General features: G+C 63.5%; 1 protein-coding gene across 1 annotated transcript in view; it reads left to right on the forward strand.

Annotated features, from left to right (window-relative positions):
* ACOT7 (acyl-CoA thioesterase 7) overlaps positions 1–19,418 on the forward strand; it is a 93,752-nt gene that overhangs the window by 21,093 nt on the left and 53,241 nt on the right. The window contains exons 2-4 of the mRNA XM_070079374.1: positions 6,798–6,915; positions 13,280–13,436; positions 18,562–18,653. Of these exons, the coding sequence (XP_069935475.1) occupies positions 6,798–6,915; positions 13,280–13,436; positions 18,562–18,653 (367 nt within the window). The remainder of the gene's footprint in view (positions 1–6,797; positions 6,916–13,279; positions 13,437–18,561; positions 18,654–19,418) is intronic.

The raw sequence follows: 19,418 nt of genomic DNA on the forward strand, positions 1-19,418 counted from the left end.
GAAGAGGGCAGAACGGATGTGGGGGAGCAGCTGGGGTGCTCTGGGGGCCGTGCGGGGGGAGCAGGCGCAGCTGGGCTGCTGAACTGCTAGACGGGCGTGGTGGCTGAGCGCAGCCCATGGGGGAGGGGGGCCCTAGGAGGGTTTTTTAAATTTATTTATCTATTTAATTTATTTGAGAAGCAGAGCAGCGGAAACAGGTAGATCTTCTATCTGCTGAATCACTCGCCAAATGCCTTCTACAATCGAGCTGGACCAGGCTGAAGCTGGGAGCCAGGAATTGAGTCCAGGTCTTCCCTGTGGGTTGCAGGAAGACTTGAGCCATTGTCACCTGCTGCCTCCCAGGGCGCGCATTGGCAGGAAGCTGGAATCGGGAGCAGAGCCAGGACTCAGCCGTGGCACGCAGCTGTGGGATGCAGGCATCCTGTGTGATGTCTTAGCCACTAAGCCGAGTGCCCTGAGCCCAGCCCCGCCACCCCCGAGGCTGGCTGCCTTCAGCCAGATGCAGGCTCAGACTGGTGGGGCCACCTTGCTGGCCGCGGCCCTCCTGTCGGGGCTGTGTCTCGGGGGCTCTGGAAAGCTGGCACCGGGACCGGCGGGGGTCTGGCCTTGGCTGGGCACCGTCTGCACATCGGCTGCACGGCCTGCAGACAGCTCCTTGGCTGGGCACCGTCTGCGCTGTCGGCTGCACGGCCTGCAGACGGCTCCTTGGCCGGGCACCGTCTGCGCGTCGGCTGCACGGCCTGCAGACGGCTCCTTGGCTGGGCACCGTCTGCGCTGTCGGCTGCACGGCCTGCAGACGGCTCCTTGGCCGGGCACCATCTGCGCGTCGGCTGCACGGCCTGCAGACGGCTCCCGGGGGCTGCTCGGCTGCAGCATCCTGCCTTCTGCAGCGCCTGGCCCGGCAGCCGGAAGGGCTTGCAGAATTACTCACTTGTAATTATTTATAAAGTGAGGTTTCTATGACGACTGGCGTTTGGACGACACAGCTTCTTCCTGTTTAGATTGGGCAGCCCAGGAAGCCGGAGGGCTGCCCCCAGCCTGGCCTGTGGGGAGCTGGGGTGGGCCTGGGTCAGGCAGGGCTGACCTCTGGGAAGGATGATGGGCTGTGGGACGCTGGCTGTGCTGTCCCCTGTCCCCTTGCCTTACCCTGGGCCTGAGCCTGGCCAGTCCCGGCTGCCATGGCTTGTCCCAGCTCGGCAAGTACTGCTGGTCGTGGCCTTGTCCACGCTGCCTGGCCAAGGGGAGAAGATGTGTCTGAGGGACACTTGGAAGGGAGGGGGCATAGAGAGAGGGGAGGGGGCTCCTGCGCCCAGCAGGCTGGGGTGCCCGGGACTGGTAGCAGCTGCCTTCTTTCCAGCCTCCCTCCCTTTTCCTGTCCAGCTGGGCTTGTTGAATGCAGCTATGCTTCCCGTGGCCTCGGTCCCAGAGAGCTGGGTCTCGGGACGGCGGCTCCTTCTCGGTGGCCACACCTGCGGCCTTCAGGTCCATTCCCCTGCCCCCACCAAAGCATGTTTGTCCCTGGAAGAGGCCCAGGGTGAGCACCGGCTCCCCCCTCCCCACCATGGTGAGCCCTCAGCTCCTTTCCCTGCAGGGACGCCCCCGCCACAGTCCTCAGTACCCAGGTGGCAACCCCAGCCCTAGGCGCCGTCACTGGGCTGTGAGGTCAGAGCAGGGCACTGGCTTCTCTGGGTTGAGGTCGAGTTCCAGAGGGAGAGGCCCAGGGGCCCCTGGCCCTGTCTGTGCAGGGTCCCTAGACTGTGTGGGCTCAGTGGCCCTGCCTGTCTCTGGGTTGAGCTGACCACCCCTAGAGGACACGGTGTGTGCGTGAGCCTGGCCTTGCCCCCACCTTGTGCTGCTGGAAGTCCTCGGCTTTCACCTGCCACGGCGGGGGCGTGGCTCCCCCTGGGTACCAGGCTCCAGCACTGATGGTGTTTTGTTTGTTTGTTTTGGTCAGAATCAGAGATACTGGCTTCACTCCCAGCTGGCTGTGGGCAGGGCAGGCAGGGACAGTCCCTCTGGGGCAGCCGCCAGTGTCATTGCACAGGTGCTTGGCCTGGGCCGGCCAGGCCTGGGGCCATGGGAGCTGAGCCAGGCTTTGCTCCTGCAGCCGTGGTTGCTGGCTCGGGGGCTTTCTGTGCCACACATCACTGCCTGCTGGGGTTAGAGGGCGGGCCTCCGGGCAGGGCCTGCACGCTTCCTGGGGGCTGTCTGAAGACAGCAGGAATTTACCTTCCCCCACGGGAGGCTGGAAGTCTGAAGTCGGGGTGCTCCGGAGGCAGTGCTGCCTCTGCCTCTGCTGTTTGGAGGCCAGGCCGGGCCCTTGCCCGCTCCAGCTCCGTGGCCTCCGGCAGTCCCCGGAGTTCTTGGCTTGCGGCCTCGTCGCTTGTGGGGTGGCTGTCCCCTGGGTGTCGCCTACAACATCTCTGTTCTTACAAGGACACCAGACATCAGGCCGGCGCCGCGGCTCACTAGGCTAATCCTCCGCCTAGCGGCGCCGGCACACCGGGTTCTAGTCCTGGTCGGGCGCCGGATTCTGTCCCGGTTGCCCCTCTTCCAGGCCAGCCCTCTGCTGTGGCCAGGGAGTGCAGTGGAGGATGACCCAGGTGCTTGGGCCCTGCACCCCATGGGAGACCAGGAAAAGCACCTGGCTCCTGGCTCCTGCCATCGGATCAGCGCGGTGCGCCGGCCGCAGCGCGCCGGCCGCGGCGGCCATTGGAGGGTGAACCAACGGCAAAGGAAGACCTTTCTCTCTGTCTCTCTCTCTCTCACTGTCCACTCTGCCTGTCAAAAATAAATAAATAAATAAATAAATAAATAAATAAATAAATAAATAAAAAACAAGGACACCAGACATCAGATTGGGGCCACCCGGTCAGTCTCAAGTTGGTCACATCTGCAAAGAGCCCATTTCCAAGCAAGGCCACACTCACAGGGAGGGCGCTGGAGCGTGTCTCCTAGGGGACACAGTTAGGGCTCCACGGGGCTCAGGCTCTTCCTGGCACGCGGGCCCTCCTGGATGGACCTGGCACCTGCCCCCTCTGCGCCTCTGCTCATGTCTGCTGCAGGACATCCTGGGACGCGTCCTGCCGGTCCACAGTGCGTAGACATGGAGAAGGCGTGTGGAGAAGGTGGATTTTGAGCTGTGTTTTTGAAGAACTGTTAAAGGCCCCGACGCGCGTGTGGTCACCTTGCCCTTGCTCTGTGCTTTGCTTGTTCCCACCTGACCATGCCTCCGAGAGCGCCCCTGCCCTGCTCAAGGCTGACCGGATCCCCCGTGGGTCTGGCTTCATTTCCCTTGTCCCCTAGTGAGGGACGCTTGGGAGCTGGCCCCCCTTCCACGTGGTGATCGGCTGTGCAGCGAGGAGCTTTGAACCTGCCTGGTGTGCTGGATTGTGGGAACATCTGCAGGACAGCTCCTGGCTCAGGAGTTGCCGGTCAGGACCACCTGTGGTCTGGGGACTTGGATGGGCGGTGCCGGCCCCCGCCAGGCTCAGGCACTGCTGGGACAGATGGACGCAGGCTGGGCAGTGGGAAGGGCCACGTGTGCCTGGCGACCAGTGGTGGCTTGGCAGGTGCAGCTTGGAGCCCGAGGGCGGGGGCAGGTGAGGTGGGGGCGGCCTGGATCCCTGAGGGCTTCCAGTGCCTTCCTAGGGAGGAGAGCAGATCTGAGCAGGTCCTGTTTAGAGGTCACTCCTGGGGCAGCAGGTGCCCAGCGAGGCAGGACCTGGGTAGATGCGCCCCCCACCCCGAGCCCGGTGACCTCCCTGCACGCTCGGCGGCTCCGGCCCTGACTTTCTCCTTCCAGGATGGACTCCAGGTGGTCCCGGGCCTGAGGCCTCCTGTGAGCTCATCTCTCCTCTAGCCTGTCCCTCCCCTCCCCCAGCGGCCTGGTGCCCCTTGTCCTTGCGATCCCTTGCTCCGCTCCCCCTCCAGCCCTCGGTCAGGATGGCGTCACTTCCTCTGTCTGAGAAATTTTCCAGTCTGGGATTGACTCTTTGACGCGTGTTTGCTCTGCTCCCTCGGGACCTCGTCATGCTCTTGTTGCCACAGCGGAGGGAGTGCTGGGTGGCCGTGTCTGCCTGGGTCAGCTGCAGGCCTTGGCGTGGCTTGCTCATCCTGTGACGACTGGACAGATGTGGTTCTGACCCGGGTGGGGGCTGTGGTGAGTCAGTGGCCATGGCTACTGCTGGCCGCCAGGCCCAGGCCCAGGCCGGTGAGGGCAGCAGCAACCTTCTGCCTGCCCTGAAGCGTCTGGGGGCGGAGGAGGGGCCAGAGGGCGGGGCTGGCATTCGAGAGGGGTCAGCAGGGGGACAGTGGGTCAGACTTGCTGCCCGGGCCAGCCTCTCGTTGCAGCCACTGGGGAAGGCAAGGGGGCACCTGTGGTGGAGGCGACCATGGCACAGGCTACCATAGGAACAGGGCCCCTGGGGGGAGGCTGGGCCTGGGCTGACTGCTGAGGCTCTGCTCCTTGGAGGCAGGGCCCCAAGCACTTGGGCCATCTTTTGCTGCTGTTCCCAGGCCGTTAGCAAGGAGCTGGATGGGAAGTGGAGCAGCCAGGACACAAACCGTGCCCATGTGGGATGCCGGTGTCCCAGGCAGTGGCTGTACCTGCTGTGCCACCGCGCGCTGGCCCCAACCCCTCACGCTAAACCTCCAGTGCAGACCCTGCTTCATCCTCGGGCGCTGGTCCTGGCTTCCTGTCTCAGGGGCCACCCTGGTCACTTCCTTGCTTGGTACCCACAGGGTGTGAGCACCCCTCACCCTCCCGTGGCCTCTGGTCTGCGTTTCCTCCCGCTGGCCCGGCAGCATCGCTGGGGGCCGGGCTGGCCTGTGCGCCCCCCCCCCCAAACTGGCAAAAAATGGCTGGTAGAGGTAACTCAAACTTGCAAAAAAACCCGACTCAATCCAGCTGCCCGCGATGTTGAAGAGACAGCAGGCCCGGGGAGGTGACTCTGCCATGCTGGCCCTGCCCGGACGTCCAGCCTGAAAGGCCCTCACCCGCCCCCACCGTAGTGGCCGAGGGCTGGAAGTGCCGCCTGCGACGACCCCGCTCCCTGGCCCTGGGCTGCCTCTCTGCTGCTCAGCACAGATGCACACGGAGACCGTTTCCCGCGCCCAGCAGGAAGCTGCCGGCCAAGGGGACGTCCCCGTGGGGAGACGCCTGACTCTGGCACCGCCTTGGTGCAGAGAGGGCTCAGCACAGGTCGCGGACCCACTGCTGGCGTCCTCCTGCCTGCGCGGGTGGGGACAGGGCTCCCCAGTGCACCAGCAAGGGGCCGAAGACCTGCACCTGTGGGTGAGCTTGGAGGACAAAGGCGTGCTGGCTGAGCTGGTGTGAGCTGCTAGGATGGATTCCAAAGTCAGAAATGCTGGGCTCTGCCGCCCCCGGGGAGGCCACGTCCCAGGTCCAGGCTCGTGCTGCCGAGCTGAGGCCGAGGGTAAAGAACCCGCCGCGACAGGGCTGTTGCAGCATCGTGGGTGAAGCCGCCGTGTGCAGTACTGGCATCTGCTGGTAGGGTCCCAGCTGCTCTTGTCCAGCTCTCTGCTGTGGCCTGGGGGAGCAGTGGAAGGTGGCCCAAGTGCCTGCGCTCCTGCGCTCACGTGGGAGACCCGGATGAAGGTTGTGCCCCTAGCTTTCTGCCAGGCCCAGCCCTGGCCATTGCAGTCATCTGGGGTGTGAACCAGTGGGTGGAAGATCAATCTCTCCTCCCCTCCCCCCTCCCCTCTGTAACTCTGCCTTTCAAATAAATAAATCTTCAAAAAAAATCATTAGGTTCCAATTGGCAATTTTTGAAAAAAGAGAATGGCACCTTGGCTTTCTCTCGGAGCTTCTGCCCTGATAATCTTAGTGAGGAGGGAGAAACGGCGCTGGGCCCGTGCTTTGACTGTGGTGTGCCAGTGGCCGCTGAGTGGTGCTGTTGCCTGCGTCCTTCGTCTCCCGTAGTCCAGGGAGGCGCTGCTGCTGTTACGCCCATTTTGGGGTCAAGGCGGTGAAGGGTGCTGGGGCTTGCCCGGGTCACGCAGCTGGCAGGAGCGGAGTGGGAATGACTTCTGGGTCTGTCTCGGGCAGCCTCTGCCTGCTCTCACAGACCCGGAGAAGAGCCGGTCCTTGCCCCACACCAGCCCAGGAGAGCGCGGGAACCGTAGGCCTGTCTATGGCCTGTCCCCCGTCTCTGGGCCCGAGGCTGCCAGGCTCGGCCAGGATCGCCCACGCAGGAGTGGTCAGCGGGCCTGTGTCGCTGCTGGCGCCCACTGCGAGGGTGAAGCCCTTCCTCTTCGGGGAAGGGAGGAGGTGTTTTCGGTTTCCCTGTCCGGGCTGGCGGGTGGGCAGGCGGCAGCCCGGGGCCAGTTCCCCACAGGAGCCAGAGGTCTGGGTGCTGTGGCTCCTTTGGTGAAGCTGATAGCCCCAGAATCTGCTTCTGGAGGTCACAGTGTGTCACGGTGTCACCTGGTGAGCCTGGCTTGTGCCTGCCTCGGGACCCAGAGGGGTTGGTATGCGGGGACCCTGGCCGCTGAGCTGTGCCTGTCTCGGCCTGGGGCTTTGCGGAGTCTTCACCGTCAGCGTGCACAAGCCTGGGCAGGCTGGGTGCCTGGAGCCCCAGGGGAGAGAGGCCCCTATTCCCTGCTCTCTCCCACGGGGAGGGGACGGCAGAGTCCCTCTGTGTGGCCCTGTTGGACCAGCACCTGGCCCGCCCCACACACACGTGCTCCTCTGAGCCCTTGTCTCCCTTGCTGGTCCCTGTGCACCGTGGTCGCTTCTTCGGGGCCCTAACCCCTCTTCTCCCTGTTCTGCCTAGGATCATGCGGCCCGATGACGCCAACATAGCTGGCAATGTCCATGGGGGGACCATCCTGAAGATGATCGAGGAGGCGGGGGCCATCATCAGCACCCGGCACTGTAACAGCCAGAACGGGGTAAGCGGCTGGGCCCCCCCGGGCCGGGATACCAGGGAGGTGCCGGCCCCTGAGCTCAGGACGGAGTTCCTGTGCAGCCAGGCCCGGAGCCTTCCCCTCCTTGCCCACTGGGGACTTCTGGAGGCCCCGGCACACTCAGCCTGAACGGGTCCCCTTGGAGTGAGGCTGGGTTTTGGCCTTGGTGAGGGAGGTAGGAAGCCACAGGGGTGGGGGCTGCGAACCAGCTGACCCTTGTGCCACCCCAGCGTCCCTCGTAGCCCTCCCAGGGCCACCTCTTGAGGCCTGTTGGCTCAGTTGTGATCAGAAGCACACAGGCTTGTGCAGGGCGGCCATGGGTGGTGATGGCAGAGGTGCGTTGTCAAACAGCCCTGCACCAGCCCCACGCCTCGGCTGCTTCCTGGTTCTGGGCAGCAGTGTCTGGGCTGAGGCTGTGCCGCGGAGGCAGCCCCCTGGCTGGGGTCAAGGGCAGGGAGTCTGGGTAGAGCTGCAGACATGGAGCTGTCGTCTCCTGCCAGCCCCCAGGCACACGGGACCTGACATTCTCCCTGAAGGCCAGCCAGGGCTCGAGAACTTGTCCTTGTGGGTGGGCGGGGGTGGGCGGGGCATCTTGGGGCCGCCTGGCCTCTGGGGACTGCAGGCTCATCCTGAAACCCGCTGTGATGTCTCCTCTGGGCAGAGGGGGTGGATTCTGTACCAGCTGAGGAGTGGTGCAGAGAGGGAGAGAGTGTGATGAAGCACCCCTCGGTGGGCGCCGTGGGCCTAGGCTCAGTTCCCTCTACCGGGCGGTCACGTGTGGAAGCGGGAGCAGAGAGGGGCCGCAGGGGAGGTGTCCTTAATTCTGGCCGGGCCAGCCTGGCTAGGTGGAGACAGTGACGAGCTGCCCAGTCTGCTGAGTCCTGGCTCAGCGCGTGGACAGAGAGTGCATGTTTGCAGTTCTGCAGCCGCGGCCACGATGGGCGCAGACAGATTCTGCGTCTGGGGCCTGGATGGCGCCTTCTCGCTGGGTCCCTGTCTTGTGGAAGGGGCCGGGGAGCGTGCCGGGACTCTTCACAAGGGTGCCCGTCCCAAGAGGGCTGCCCCCAGGGCCCGATCACCTCCCCAGAGCTCCACCTTGGAGAGAGGCTCAGCCTAAGGATTTGGGGAGCTTTCAGACCACAGCACGCGGGTTCAGCCTGAAACAGCAGGCAGCCGTCTTCCAGGAGCGAATCGCGTGCGTGCCTGTGTGTGGCCTGTGTGTGCATGTGTAGGATGAACCAATCCGGGGTGAGTGTGGGGTGGACATAGTTGTGGGGGGAGTGGGAGTGGGTTGGCTGGGATCCCCTGCGAGGGGGACTTACCTGGTGGCCAGGAGTCAGATGTACTTGGGAGAAAAGGCCTGCCCTTGAGTGCATTCAGAGAGCGCCCTCTGGTGGCCGTGGGGAGGGAGGGCCTGAGTGCTCAGGTCCCAGGGCACCCTTCAAGAGTGAGCCAGCGAGGGCCCCAGCAGGCCCTGGGTGATGTCCCTGGGGACAAGTGCAGGCGCTGTGGGTTTAGAACCTAGGCCTGGCTAGAGAGGACGCACTTTGGAGGGCAGAACCCCCAGGGCGGGGAGCCAGGAAGGGGGGAGGGCCGCCAGTGGCTGTTGGGAAACGCAAGCCCTCTGCAAAGCTCCGCAGAGCCCAGGTTCATGCAGTTCTCAGGACCCCCGAGAGAGATCCGTTGTTTCTGCTAGCCCCATTGCACAGGTGAGAAAGCCAGCAGAGAGAGGCTGGATACTTGCTTGAGGCCACGTGGGGATCTGGGCCTGGAAGGACCGTGCTGGGAGCCCTGGTCTCTCCTGGCCGCCTCTCTGAGCCTGGGGGTGCAGGAGGGCTGTTCTGACACTGGCGTGGGGAAGCCCCCAGGCTGCAGGTCCCAGCATTGTGCTCCCAGCATAGTGCTCGCCACGTGTGGAGCTCGGGCAGTCCTGTGAGCTCAAGGCAGTCCCAGCACATGAGGTGATAACCCTGGGTGCTGTGGCTGGGGGCTGGCCTCTGAGGGGCCATGTGGGGGTCCTCGGTGGGGCAGGAGGCACCCCCTGTCCACAAACCCCTGGTGGTGTCGTTATCTGTGGGTTTACTTTAAAAAAATATAAAGACTTATTTATTTGAAAGAGTTACAGGGAGAGAGAGATCTTCCATCTGCTAGTTCACTCTCTGGTGGCTGCAATGGGCAGGGCTGGGCCATGCTAGAGCCAGGAGCCAGGGCTTCATCTGGGTCTCTCGTGGGTGACAGGGGCCCAAACACTTGAGCTGTCTTTCGCGGCTTAGCAGGGAGCCGGACAGGAAGTGGGGCAGCCGGGACTGGAACTGGTGCCTGTGTGGGATGCGTGTGTGGCAGGCAGCAGCTTAACCTGCTGCACCACCTTGCTGGCCCCTACTATTTTGTTTAAAGATTTGTTTATTATTTGAAAGATAGAGTCACAAAGTAGGCGGGAGGGAGTGAGGGGGAGAGAGTTTGTCCATCACTGGTTCATCCCCTGAGTACCTTCAACAGCGGGGGCAGGCCAGGCCACAGCCGGGAGCTTGGGACTCCACGTGGGTCCCCCATGTGGGTGCAGGAGCCCAAGCACTTGGGCCGTCTTCTCTTGCTTTCCCTGGCAAACAGCAGGGAGCTGGACTGGAAGTGGAGTCGCCTGGACTCAAACCAACACTCATCACAGGTGGTGGCTTAACCCATACCAGCCCTCTGTGGCTTTTCTTTTTCCCAAAGAAGATTCATTCATTCATTCATTCATTCATAAGGCAGAGAGAAATCTTCCGTCCACTCGTTCATTCTTCAGGTACCCACAAGACCCAGGTTAGAGCCAGGCCAAGGCCAAGAGCCAGGAACTCCGTCTTGGTCTCCCATGTGGGTGGCCAGGGCCCAAGCACTTGGGCCACTGCTGACCTCCCAGGTGCATCAGCAGGGAGCTGGATCAGAAGTGGAGCAGCCGGAGCTGAGACCAGCGTTTGGATCTGAGAGCAGTGGCCTAACCTGCCAGCCCCGCTTCCTGTGGCTTTCACAGCACAGTGTCGGTCCCCCGGGCTGGCCCTGCCTGCGTGCCGGATGGGCGGCCCGGCTTGCTTTTCCTGCAGTCTCCCTTCCCTGGGCAATGGCCCCTGGGGCCCCTGCAGCCTGTGGTCACTTGGGCTTACACCAGGAGCCTCCTTGTTCCTGCCTCGCCCTCACGTCCCCGGCTCCGGCTCCGAGCTCTGCCCGCAGGCTTACACCGTATCCGGCTCTGGGCTCTGCCGGCAGCCCTGCCGCTGCCCTCGGTCCCTCCTGCTGCTGGTTCGCACTTGTGCTGCCGTGCAGCCTCCTGACAGCTCACCCTGCTGGGCCTCGCCCTCCTCGTCTGTTCTCAGCCGTAGCCAGCGGCAGAGCACATGGCCCCCGGCCCAGAGCCCTCACTGTCTCCCAACTTGGTCCACACAGGCGCCCGTCCCTGTCTCCTGCGTCTCTTCTGAACGCTCCCCCTGGCCTGCTGCTTCATGAACTTGTCAGGTGCCTTCCTGCCTCAGGGCCTTTGCACCCACCCTTCTCCCTCCTTGTGTCTCTGCATGAACATGGCATCCAACCAGGCCTCGCTGATGGCCTGGCGCCCTCACTGCCCCCAGCCGCTGTCTGCAGCACACGTCCCTGCACACGTCCCTGCCGGCCTGCTTCCTGCTGTTGATGTAGCTGTGTGCTCTGTGCTCTGCTCACCCCACTGCAGTGTAGGTTCCCCGGGGCCGGGGACTTCCACTTGCTGCATTCCCGCTGGCGTTCAGCCTTGGTCCATACACGCGGGGCTCCCAGGAGACATCTGCTGAATTGAGGATCCTGTGGCCAGGGGCCGGCGCTGTGGCGTTGACATCCTAAAGCGCCAGCATCCCATAGGGGCGCCAGTTCAAGTCCCAGCTGCCCCACTTCTGATCCAGCTCCTGCTAATGGCGTGGGAAAGCGATGGAAGATGGCCCAAGTGCTTGGGCTCCTGCACCCACGTGGGAGACCTGGAAGAAGCTCCTGGCTTCTGGCTTTGGATCGGAACATTGCTTCTCTTCTTTAAGATTCTAACCTGGGGGAACTAAGTTCAGGGCTCATACGTTGCCCTCCAACCTGGGCAGAGCAGGCGTGAGGCCACCCGGCATCCTGCGGGCACCGTTCAGGGGCTCCTTCCCAGTGGCCTGCAGCTATCCTGTCCGTGCTGTGGAACCGTGCGTCCAGCACTGCCACGTGAGCGTTTGCTCCTGTGTCCCTGCTGACCCCCCCCAGGGGGCCCTTGACCTTTGTCCCCGTCACACAGCTTGTGGGGCGGGGGGTGGTCCTCAGCTCAGCGTCTCCCCCCACCCCAGCCCCTTCCTTGCAAGGTCTGCAGAGCCATTGCCTTGTTGGCATGCGGCTCACCCGGGCCTCTCAGAACCCCCCAGGACCCCCCAGAACCCGGTCCCGTGACCGCCCAGTGTGTCAAGCTCCGCCTCCCCAGGCTGAGGTCCCTCTGGAAGTGTGGAGGTGGCCCCAGAGACAAGCTGCAGGATTGAGTGCCAGGCCGCCACTGCCAGTCAAGCCACGGCGGCGAGCAGTGAACAGGCCCGCCCCCTTGTCTGCCTGGCTCCAGGGCGCTCCTGCCTTTCCCACTTCTGCCAGTGGGTGGTGCCAGAGCCCCGCAGGTTTCTGTGGGAGTGACAGTCCGGTCCTGCCCCTGCTGGAGTGTCACTTGCTGGGGTCGGGCGGGGTGGGGGTGGGGAATAAGTGAGGGAGGCACAGGCCGCCCTGGCCAGCTTCACCCTGGACAGCCCCTGTTGCCTCACTGAGGCCTGTCTCTGGCCATCACAGGAGCCCTGAGCCCTGAGACTTCCCTGGGAGAAGGTTAGGAAGGGGGTCCCCAGCCATCCCCCCAGGAAGCAGGCTCTGGGTTTGGGGGGTTGACTGGGAATGTGCGTGTTCTTCCAGAGCCAGGTGGGAGAGCAGGGACCCCCACACCAGGTTTGTGATGACCGCCCCAGCTCTGTGTGATGACCGTGGGCAGCGTGTCTCACCTCTCAGCCCGGTGACAGTGCTGTGAGCATGAACCTGACGCCAGAGTCGTCACGGGCCCCCCGGCCCCCCGTGCTCCCCGCCCAGTGCAGGGGTAGCCAGGAATGCCCTGGTCTCTTGCTGCCAATGAGCAGGAGGGCGGTTTCCATCAGGCAGTTGTGAGAGTGGTCAGCGCTCCATTAGGACATGAAGGCCCACACTGCCCAGTCTCAAACACAAGACTGTCCCTTGTGTCGCTCAACTTTGCAATGACGCGTCACGCAGGAAGCAGAGAGAAAGGTGAGGGAAGTCCAGGGGCCATTGGTGTCACTCCACGTGTAGGTTGGGGTGCTGAGCCCCAGTGCGATGGTGTCAGGGCCTTAGGGGGTGACAAGGGCATGCGGGAGCTTCGCAGGTGGGACTGGTACTCTCGTGGGAAGAGACCCAGAGAGCAGTCTGGCCTCATCTGCCAAGCGAGGCACGTGCAGGTGCCCACCGTGAGCCGGGGATGGGCCCACCCCAGACGCCCGACCTACCAGCACCTTCATCTTGGGCTTCTCGGCCTCCAAAGCCATGGGAGATAAACTTCTGTTGCTTGTAAGCCAGCGAGTTCATGGCCAAGTTCACAGCCAAGTTCACGGTGTTTCCTCCAGCAGCCTGGATAGCAGAAGCGAGGCAGAGTGTGGCGCGCCCACCGCACGGGAAGCCCCAGTACCCCCGTGTGGTCTGATGGGACGCCGGGAGCTGGCCACCTGGGACAAGGTGACCAGAGGCAGATCTTTGGTGCCTTTTGAATTTTGAATCAGGAGAAGGGGTCACCGTCTTGAAGGATAAATCAGGTTTAGACTGGAAAGTGGAGCAGCGCTTGCACGGAGCGTGTCGCGCGGCAGGCTATTTTTCCTGTGTGGAGTGAAAATCAGGATGAGAACGGGTATATTTAGCTTTTGCACAAACATTCAAGACTAAAGCTGTGAAATACGGAGCCGGGCAAGTGAACAAATGAGCCGACAAAACTCCTGTTCTTAGGAGAAAGCCTGGAAAGAAGGATCCGAGAGGCGCTGAGCTGTCTCTGGACGGGAGGCGTGACGCTCCCTCCCTGTCCGCTCTCCTCTCCCTCCCTCCCTCCCAGGACTCCCACGGTGACTGTGTGGTCACACACATGACACACGTGTATTACAGAAGGATTAGAAACCGGACAGAGCCTGCCGCCCAGAGCACAGCCCACCCCCACCCCGCTTGGCACCCGCTGTGAAGCTCACCGGTGCTCTTGACCCTGGGCTGTCGAGGACTTGCCCTGATTCGCCGGGGGGTCAGAGCAGAATGCGGGTGCATCTCTGGGTGGGGCTGACCGTGCCTCTGGTCTTCACAGGAGCGCTGTGTGGCTGCCCTGGCCCGGGTGGAGCGCACCGACTTCCTGTCACCCATGTGCATCGGCGAGGTGGCCCACGTCAGCGCGGAGATCACCTACACGTCCAAGCACTCGGTGGAAGTCCAGGTGAACGTGATGTCCGAAAACATCCTCACAGGTAACTCCCGGTGCTTCTCGCTGAGCCGGCTTGGCTGGGGCCATGGCACGGAGCGCCGTAGGGTGGCCTCCCCAACGCCTGTTGTCCCCTGTGAGCAGATACCCCTGTACCGCCATTCTGCAGACGGGAAATGGCACACCGTGAGCCAAGGTTGTACTCCCAGAGCAGGATTCAAACTCTGCCCGTCAGCCCCGGCCCTGAGTGCAAAACTAACTGCCTGCCTTCCCGGGCCAGCTCATCTGCGGCAGGGCTGGGAGCTGTCCGGGCGTGTAACTTGCACTCTTTCCCAGTGCCGTCTCACCTGGGCCTGCTCACCGTCTGGAGGCCACGGAGGTATTCTCCCTGTAGAGGATGCTGCCCGTGCTGGGAGGGCCGCCCTGGGCCCCCAGCGACCCCCGGCAACCCCCAGGCCTAGCGTGAAGCTCACTGGGCCAAACTTTGCCTCCAGATTCATCTGAACCTTCGCCTCCTTGGCCATGGTAACCATGGAAACGCTTTCTTCCCACTCAGCGCCGCAGGAGAGCCAGGCTTGTCCTCACTGGCTCACACGCTTCTTTTTATAACCTGCCTGGGCATGGGGAGGCAGCCTCTGCTGCGCCCGCCACCCTCGCTGCCACCTCCCCGCTCCAGGCCCGCCGTCAACCCACAGGGGCTTGAGTTTCCTTGTCCCTCATGGGCCCGGGACACGGTTATCCGTCTGGAACATTCACTGACCTCCCAGGGTGGGCGATTAGGCCGGGTAGCTGAGCAGGGCCTGGGGTGGAGGGCGATTGGCACGCCCGTCTCTGCGGGTCCATGGCCAGAGCCAGGTACGTGGCAGGTGCCTCCCGCGCCACAGGGACCTTGCCGCATCCCATGGCTTTGCTCTTGCCCATCGGGACGGGCCCATCACTGGAGCAGGCCCGGCGCGGGGGCCCCCCGTCCTGTGCACCGTACTGCTCAGCCTGCAGAAGAGGGGAGGCTGCTGCTCTCTGTGCAGCTCTGGATTTTCGTGTGTGTTTGTTGATCGCCATTTCAGCTGGGGGAAGGGTCCGCTTTGCTGGTTGCCCGGCGTGGAAGCCCCTTGCTGGCGTGGGAGAGCTCAGAGAAGGCGAGGAGCCTGGCAGGCACACGGCGTCTGCACTGCGCAGGGTGGGGCAGGCAGGGAGACAGGGCAGCAGCCGCGGACTTTGAGGGCGGGTCCCCAGCAGGGAGCCGTCCAGCCCCGAGGTCAGTGGTGCCAAGGTTGAGGTTCCCAAAGCCAGGTCCTGAACTGCTGCCTCCTGGCAGCGGTGAGAGTGAGTGAGGCCGCCAGGAGGAGCTGGGCTCCCGTGCCGGGCGCAGATCCCAGGCGGGGTTGGACCAGACAGCAGGAGCTGCCCCACTGAGGCACCCCTCTGCTCGGGAGGCAAGAGTGGCCCTCGAGGCAGGAGGCTCTCACCAGGGCCTGCGTCTGCAGGAGGCTCGGAGCAGCTCTCGGCCTGGCCGTCTTGGCTCCGCTGCCCCCACCGCCACCGGTCGCAGCCCACGGCCTCCTCTCTCCCCTTGCCTGCCCAGCGCGAGAGGGCCGGCCTTGGGGGACAGAGCTGGTGCTGTGACTGCTGCAGCCATTCACCCTCCTGGGACTTAGGCGAGGGCTTCGTTACCCAAGAAGGCGAGCACCTGGCCAGCAAGGCGCGGCCTCAGCCCAAGGCCGAGGGCCGTGAGGCCTCTGCCCTGCGGGACTTGGAGCCCTGCTGTGGCTGTTCTCCATTTCTTGGTCATCTTGCCCCAGGGCCCACGACTGTAGGGCTGTACACCTGTTTCTTGTCTTTTTAAAAAAAAAATTTTTTTTTGACAGGCAGAGTGGACAGTGAGAGAGACAGAGAGAAAGGTCTTCCTTTGCCGTTGGTTCACCCTCCAATGGCCACCGCGGCCGGCGCACCATGCTGATCCGATGGCAGGAGCCAGGTGCTTCTCCTGGTCTCCCATGGGGTGCAGGGCCTAAGCACTTGGGCCATCCTCCACTGCCCTCCCAGGCCACAGCAGAGAGCTGGCCTGGAAGAGGGGCAACCGGGACAGAATCCGGCGCCCCGACCGGGACTAGAACCCGGTGTGCCAGCACCGCAGGCGGAGGATTAACCCAGTGAGCCGCGGCGCCGGCCTCTTTTTTAAAATCATTCCCATTTCGTTTGAAAGGCGGAGACAGAGATCTCCCACCCACTGGTTCGCTCCTCGGTCACCGCAGCAGCCAGGGCCGGGCCAGCTGAAGCCCCGAGCCAGGAGCTCCATGTGCGTCTTCCATGTAGGAAGTAGGGACCCAAGTACTTGGGCCAGCACCTGCTGCCTCCCAGGGGCACTGCAGGATGGGGTGGGCGTTCCAAGTGCTGAGCCAAGTGCCCCGCCCTCCAGTCTGTGATGGGTGGACTCTCCCCTCCGCTTCTCTCCTCGCCTCCGCTCACCTCCACCTCTGCTCTGGGCCGGGCTCTGTGGCTCCCCCAGGCCCTTCTCTCTGCCCTCGTGTGTCTCTTTCTGCTCGTGGGTTCCCTTGAAGGCCTGGTTGGTGGCCACCTGGCCCATGCAGTACCCCCAATGCCAAGAGCTGAGCCTGGCACACAGTGGGCACCCGGCAAGCCCTGGCTGACAGATGAGTGACCTCTGATGGCGGGGCGACTGAGGCTGGAGGGGCAGAGACGCGCTCGGGGTTCTGTGTCCCGCGATCTGGGCCGAGCCGCCTGTCGTGAGGGCGGACACCGCAAAGCGCTGCCTGGAGCCTCTCATTCGTCTCCTGCCACTGTCCACTGTCCACGTCTTAGGCTAGCTGGGCCGTGAGTGCTGCGAGCTGCTCCAGGAAGCCCTGGAAGCTCGTGGATTTTGGGGAGGGTTTGGTGCCGGAGTTGCTGCAGCCGGTTTCGCTCAGCGGTGGGGAAGTGCAGTTCGCGCGTGCGCCTCCTGCTCCACGGCCTTCATTTAGGTCTGGAGGGCCGCTCGCGTTTCCATGGAAACCTGCTGTCAGGCGGCCCTGGCTGAGGCCAACAGGAAATCTTTATTCCCAAAAGCAGCTTGTCAGATTCACTCTCAGTCAAAGTGCAGGGAAATAGTTGCCTGTGTTTGCCCGTGGTTCCCTGCCCTGGTAGAGCGGCTGGGTCCCGGCAGGTGTGGGGCAGGCGGCCTGCACTTGGCCTGGGCCTGACCTGGAGCCCGGGGCTCTGAGTGAGCGGAGGGGAGCGAGTTCCACCAGGGTGCAGGGAGGGTGCCGGCTGCCCCCTGCCTTCGCTGCCTTGCGCTCTGCTGTTTCCTGCAGTGCCACTGTCCTGCCCCACACTGCGACTCTGTGTCGAAGGAGCCACTTCTAAAAGCGTCCTCACAAGGGCTGGGCGTTTGGTGCAGCCGCTGAAGTCGCTGCTTGGGACCCTGCGTCCCACGTCGGAGTGCCCGGTGGCTGCCCTGGCCACTGCTGCCCGTCCAGCTTCCTGCTAACACGCACCCTGGGAGGCAGCAGGGGTGGCTCGAGGAGTTGGGGTCCTGCCCCACGTAGGAGGCCTGACAGCTCCAGGCTGCTGGCTGCTGCAGGCATCTGAGGAGTGAACCAGGGGGTGGAGCATCTTTCTGTCTCTCTGCCTTTTAAATAAAATGAAAATAAAAAAGTAAAATTAAAACTTCCTCGTAAGCACTTCTCTGAAATGGCTGGGGCCTGAGAGGCCCGGGTCTGGTCTAAGAATGTGACCCCAGGCAGTGGGTTGACTCTCTGGGCTTCAGGCGCCTCCTGTACAAGTGAGCGTCAGGGCCCCACGATCTGTCTCCCTGCAGGGCAGCCTCACTGCTCTGTGGCTGGGTGCCGTGCCCCAGGGAGTCAGCAGACCCCACAGTCCACCTCTTGGCACTCAGAGGCTTATGAACTGGAGCCGTGAGTTGTCCAACAGAAAATCCAGGTGTCTGGGTGAAAGGGCACTGAGGACATTCCTGGGGTGGCAAAACAGGGGCTGTGGTGTGCCGACTCCACGGCTGTGTGCTGGGGCCAGGCTTGGCCCGGCCGTCCCCTCTCCTTTGGGCCATTCTGCCTGGGCACAGCCTCACGAGCCTCTGCAGGTGCACGTCTATGTGGGCCACGTGTCTGCATGGGTCATGTGTCTGTGTGGGTCATGTGTCTGTGTGGGCCACGTGTCTGTGTGGGCCACGTGTCTGTGTGGGCCACGTGTCTGTGTGGTCATGTGTCTGCATGGGCCATGTGTCTGCGTGGGCCACGTGTCTGCATGGGTCACGTGTCTGTGGGCCACGTGTCTGTGTGGGTGACATGTCTGTGTGGGTGACGTGTCTGCGTGGGTCATGGGTCTGTGTGGGTCACGTGTCTGGGCCACGTGTCTGTGTGGGTCATGTGTCTGCATGGGTCACGTGTCTGTGGGTCGTGTGTCTGCGTGGGCCATGTGTCTGCGTGGGTCACGTGTCTGTGGGCCACATGTCTGGGTGATGTGTCTGCATGGGTGACGTGTCTGCGTGGGTCACATGTCTGCGTAGGTCATGTGTCTGTGGGTCACGTGTCTGTGGGTCGCATGTCTGCGTGGGTCACGTGTCTGTGTGGGCCACGTGTCTGCGTGGGTTGCCTGTCTGCTGGGAGTTCCTGATGGTGTCTAGACAAGTGGTCTGAGCGTGAGGCCTGTCAGTGCCCCTGCATGGCGTTCGGTGTCAGCATGAGCTGCTAGTGGGGTCTGGGGCCAGCAAGAGGTGCAGGCTCAGCCCTGTGCCCCTCACCCTACTGCTGGGAGGCTTGTCGGTGGCCAGACTCCCCCCTGTTGAGATAGCAGGTGGACGCTGGTAGGAAGCTTAGCAGCCCCAGCTCCGCCCAGGCTGCAGCTGCGTGGCCTGAGTCCTTCCAGCAGCCTTGGGAAGTGTCAGCCGCGCCCCAGAGTGGGTGGCTGGGGAAGACAGAGCCGAAGCTCCTGCCAGGTTGGGGAAGGGGTTTCCAGGGGCTAGAGGGGACCCCCCCATGGGCTCATGGACCCTAGTCTGTGTCCATAATGATACAATGGCAGTGACCCCAGGCCACAGGGCTAAGTGGCCTTGGGGGAGGGGACCAGAGGCGGTGGTATGAGGTGAGCAAGTTTGGGGGCGGTGGGGTTGGGGCCACTGGTGCCTAGTGGTGCCTGCTCATGTGGCTTCCTCTCTCCAGGTACCAAGAAGCTGACCAATAAGGCCACCCTGTGGTATGTCCCCCTGTCACTGAAGAACGTGGACAAGGTCCTCGAGGTGCCCCCTGTCGTGGTAAGGTGACGCCTCCCACCCCGTTCACTTTTCTCTCGGGGGCAGAGGGCAGAGGCTGGGGCCCCAGGTGTGATGGCAGGTGCTACATTCACCTATGGAGCCATCCAGGGAAACAGCTGGGGCCCCTGGGCTGGGCTTGGCCCTGGAGGGCGGGCCCCTGGGCTGGGCAGGGCCCTGGAGGGCGGGGCCCCTGGGCTGGGTGGGGCCCTAGAGGGCGGGCCCCTGGGCTGGGTGGGGCCCTGGAAGGTGGGGCCTCTGGGCTGGGCGGGGCCCTGGAGGGCGGGGCCCCTGGGCTGGGCAGGGCCCTGGAGGGCGGGGCCCCTGGGCTGGGTGGGGCCCTGGAGGGTGGGGCATTCTATACACAGTGGGGAGGCAGGAGGTGTCTCAGTGTGGTCCTTTAGTGCATGTTTGATTCATGCTGGGCATGTGAGTGTCCCCAAACTTGTGGTCAGGGACATTGTCCAGCCCAGAGGACCTGCATGTCACAGTCCCTGACAGGTGACAAGTCCTTTAGCCGAGAGCTGGGCCACCAGGCTGCAGGGCCCAGCTCCTGAGAGCTGTTGTCGTCTTGGCTCCTGGCGCAGCAGCGGCTGAGTCTGAGCCTGGTCCCCTGCCGGCATCTGCTTCCTCCTCGGGCTGGACTGGCCAGGGGGGTCTCCTGAGCTCCTTCCTGGGCCCTGGCAGACCCGTGGGGGCAGGTGCTTGGGAAAGGGGGTTGAACTCATTCCTTCAGCCCCCTCACCTGCTCCTCCCGTACCCCCAAGC

Source organism: Oryctolagus cuniculus, chromosome 7 (assembly GCF_964237555.1).
Source record: "Oryctolagus cuniculus chromosome 7, mOryCun1.1, whole genome shotgun sequence".
Classification (NCBI taxonomy): domain Eukaryota; kingdom Metazoa; phylum Chordata; class Mammalia; order Lagomorpha; family Leporidae; genus Oryctolagus; species Oryctolagus cuniculus.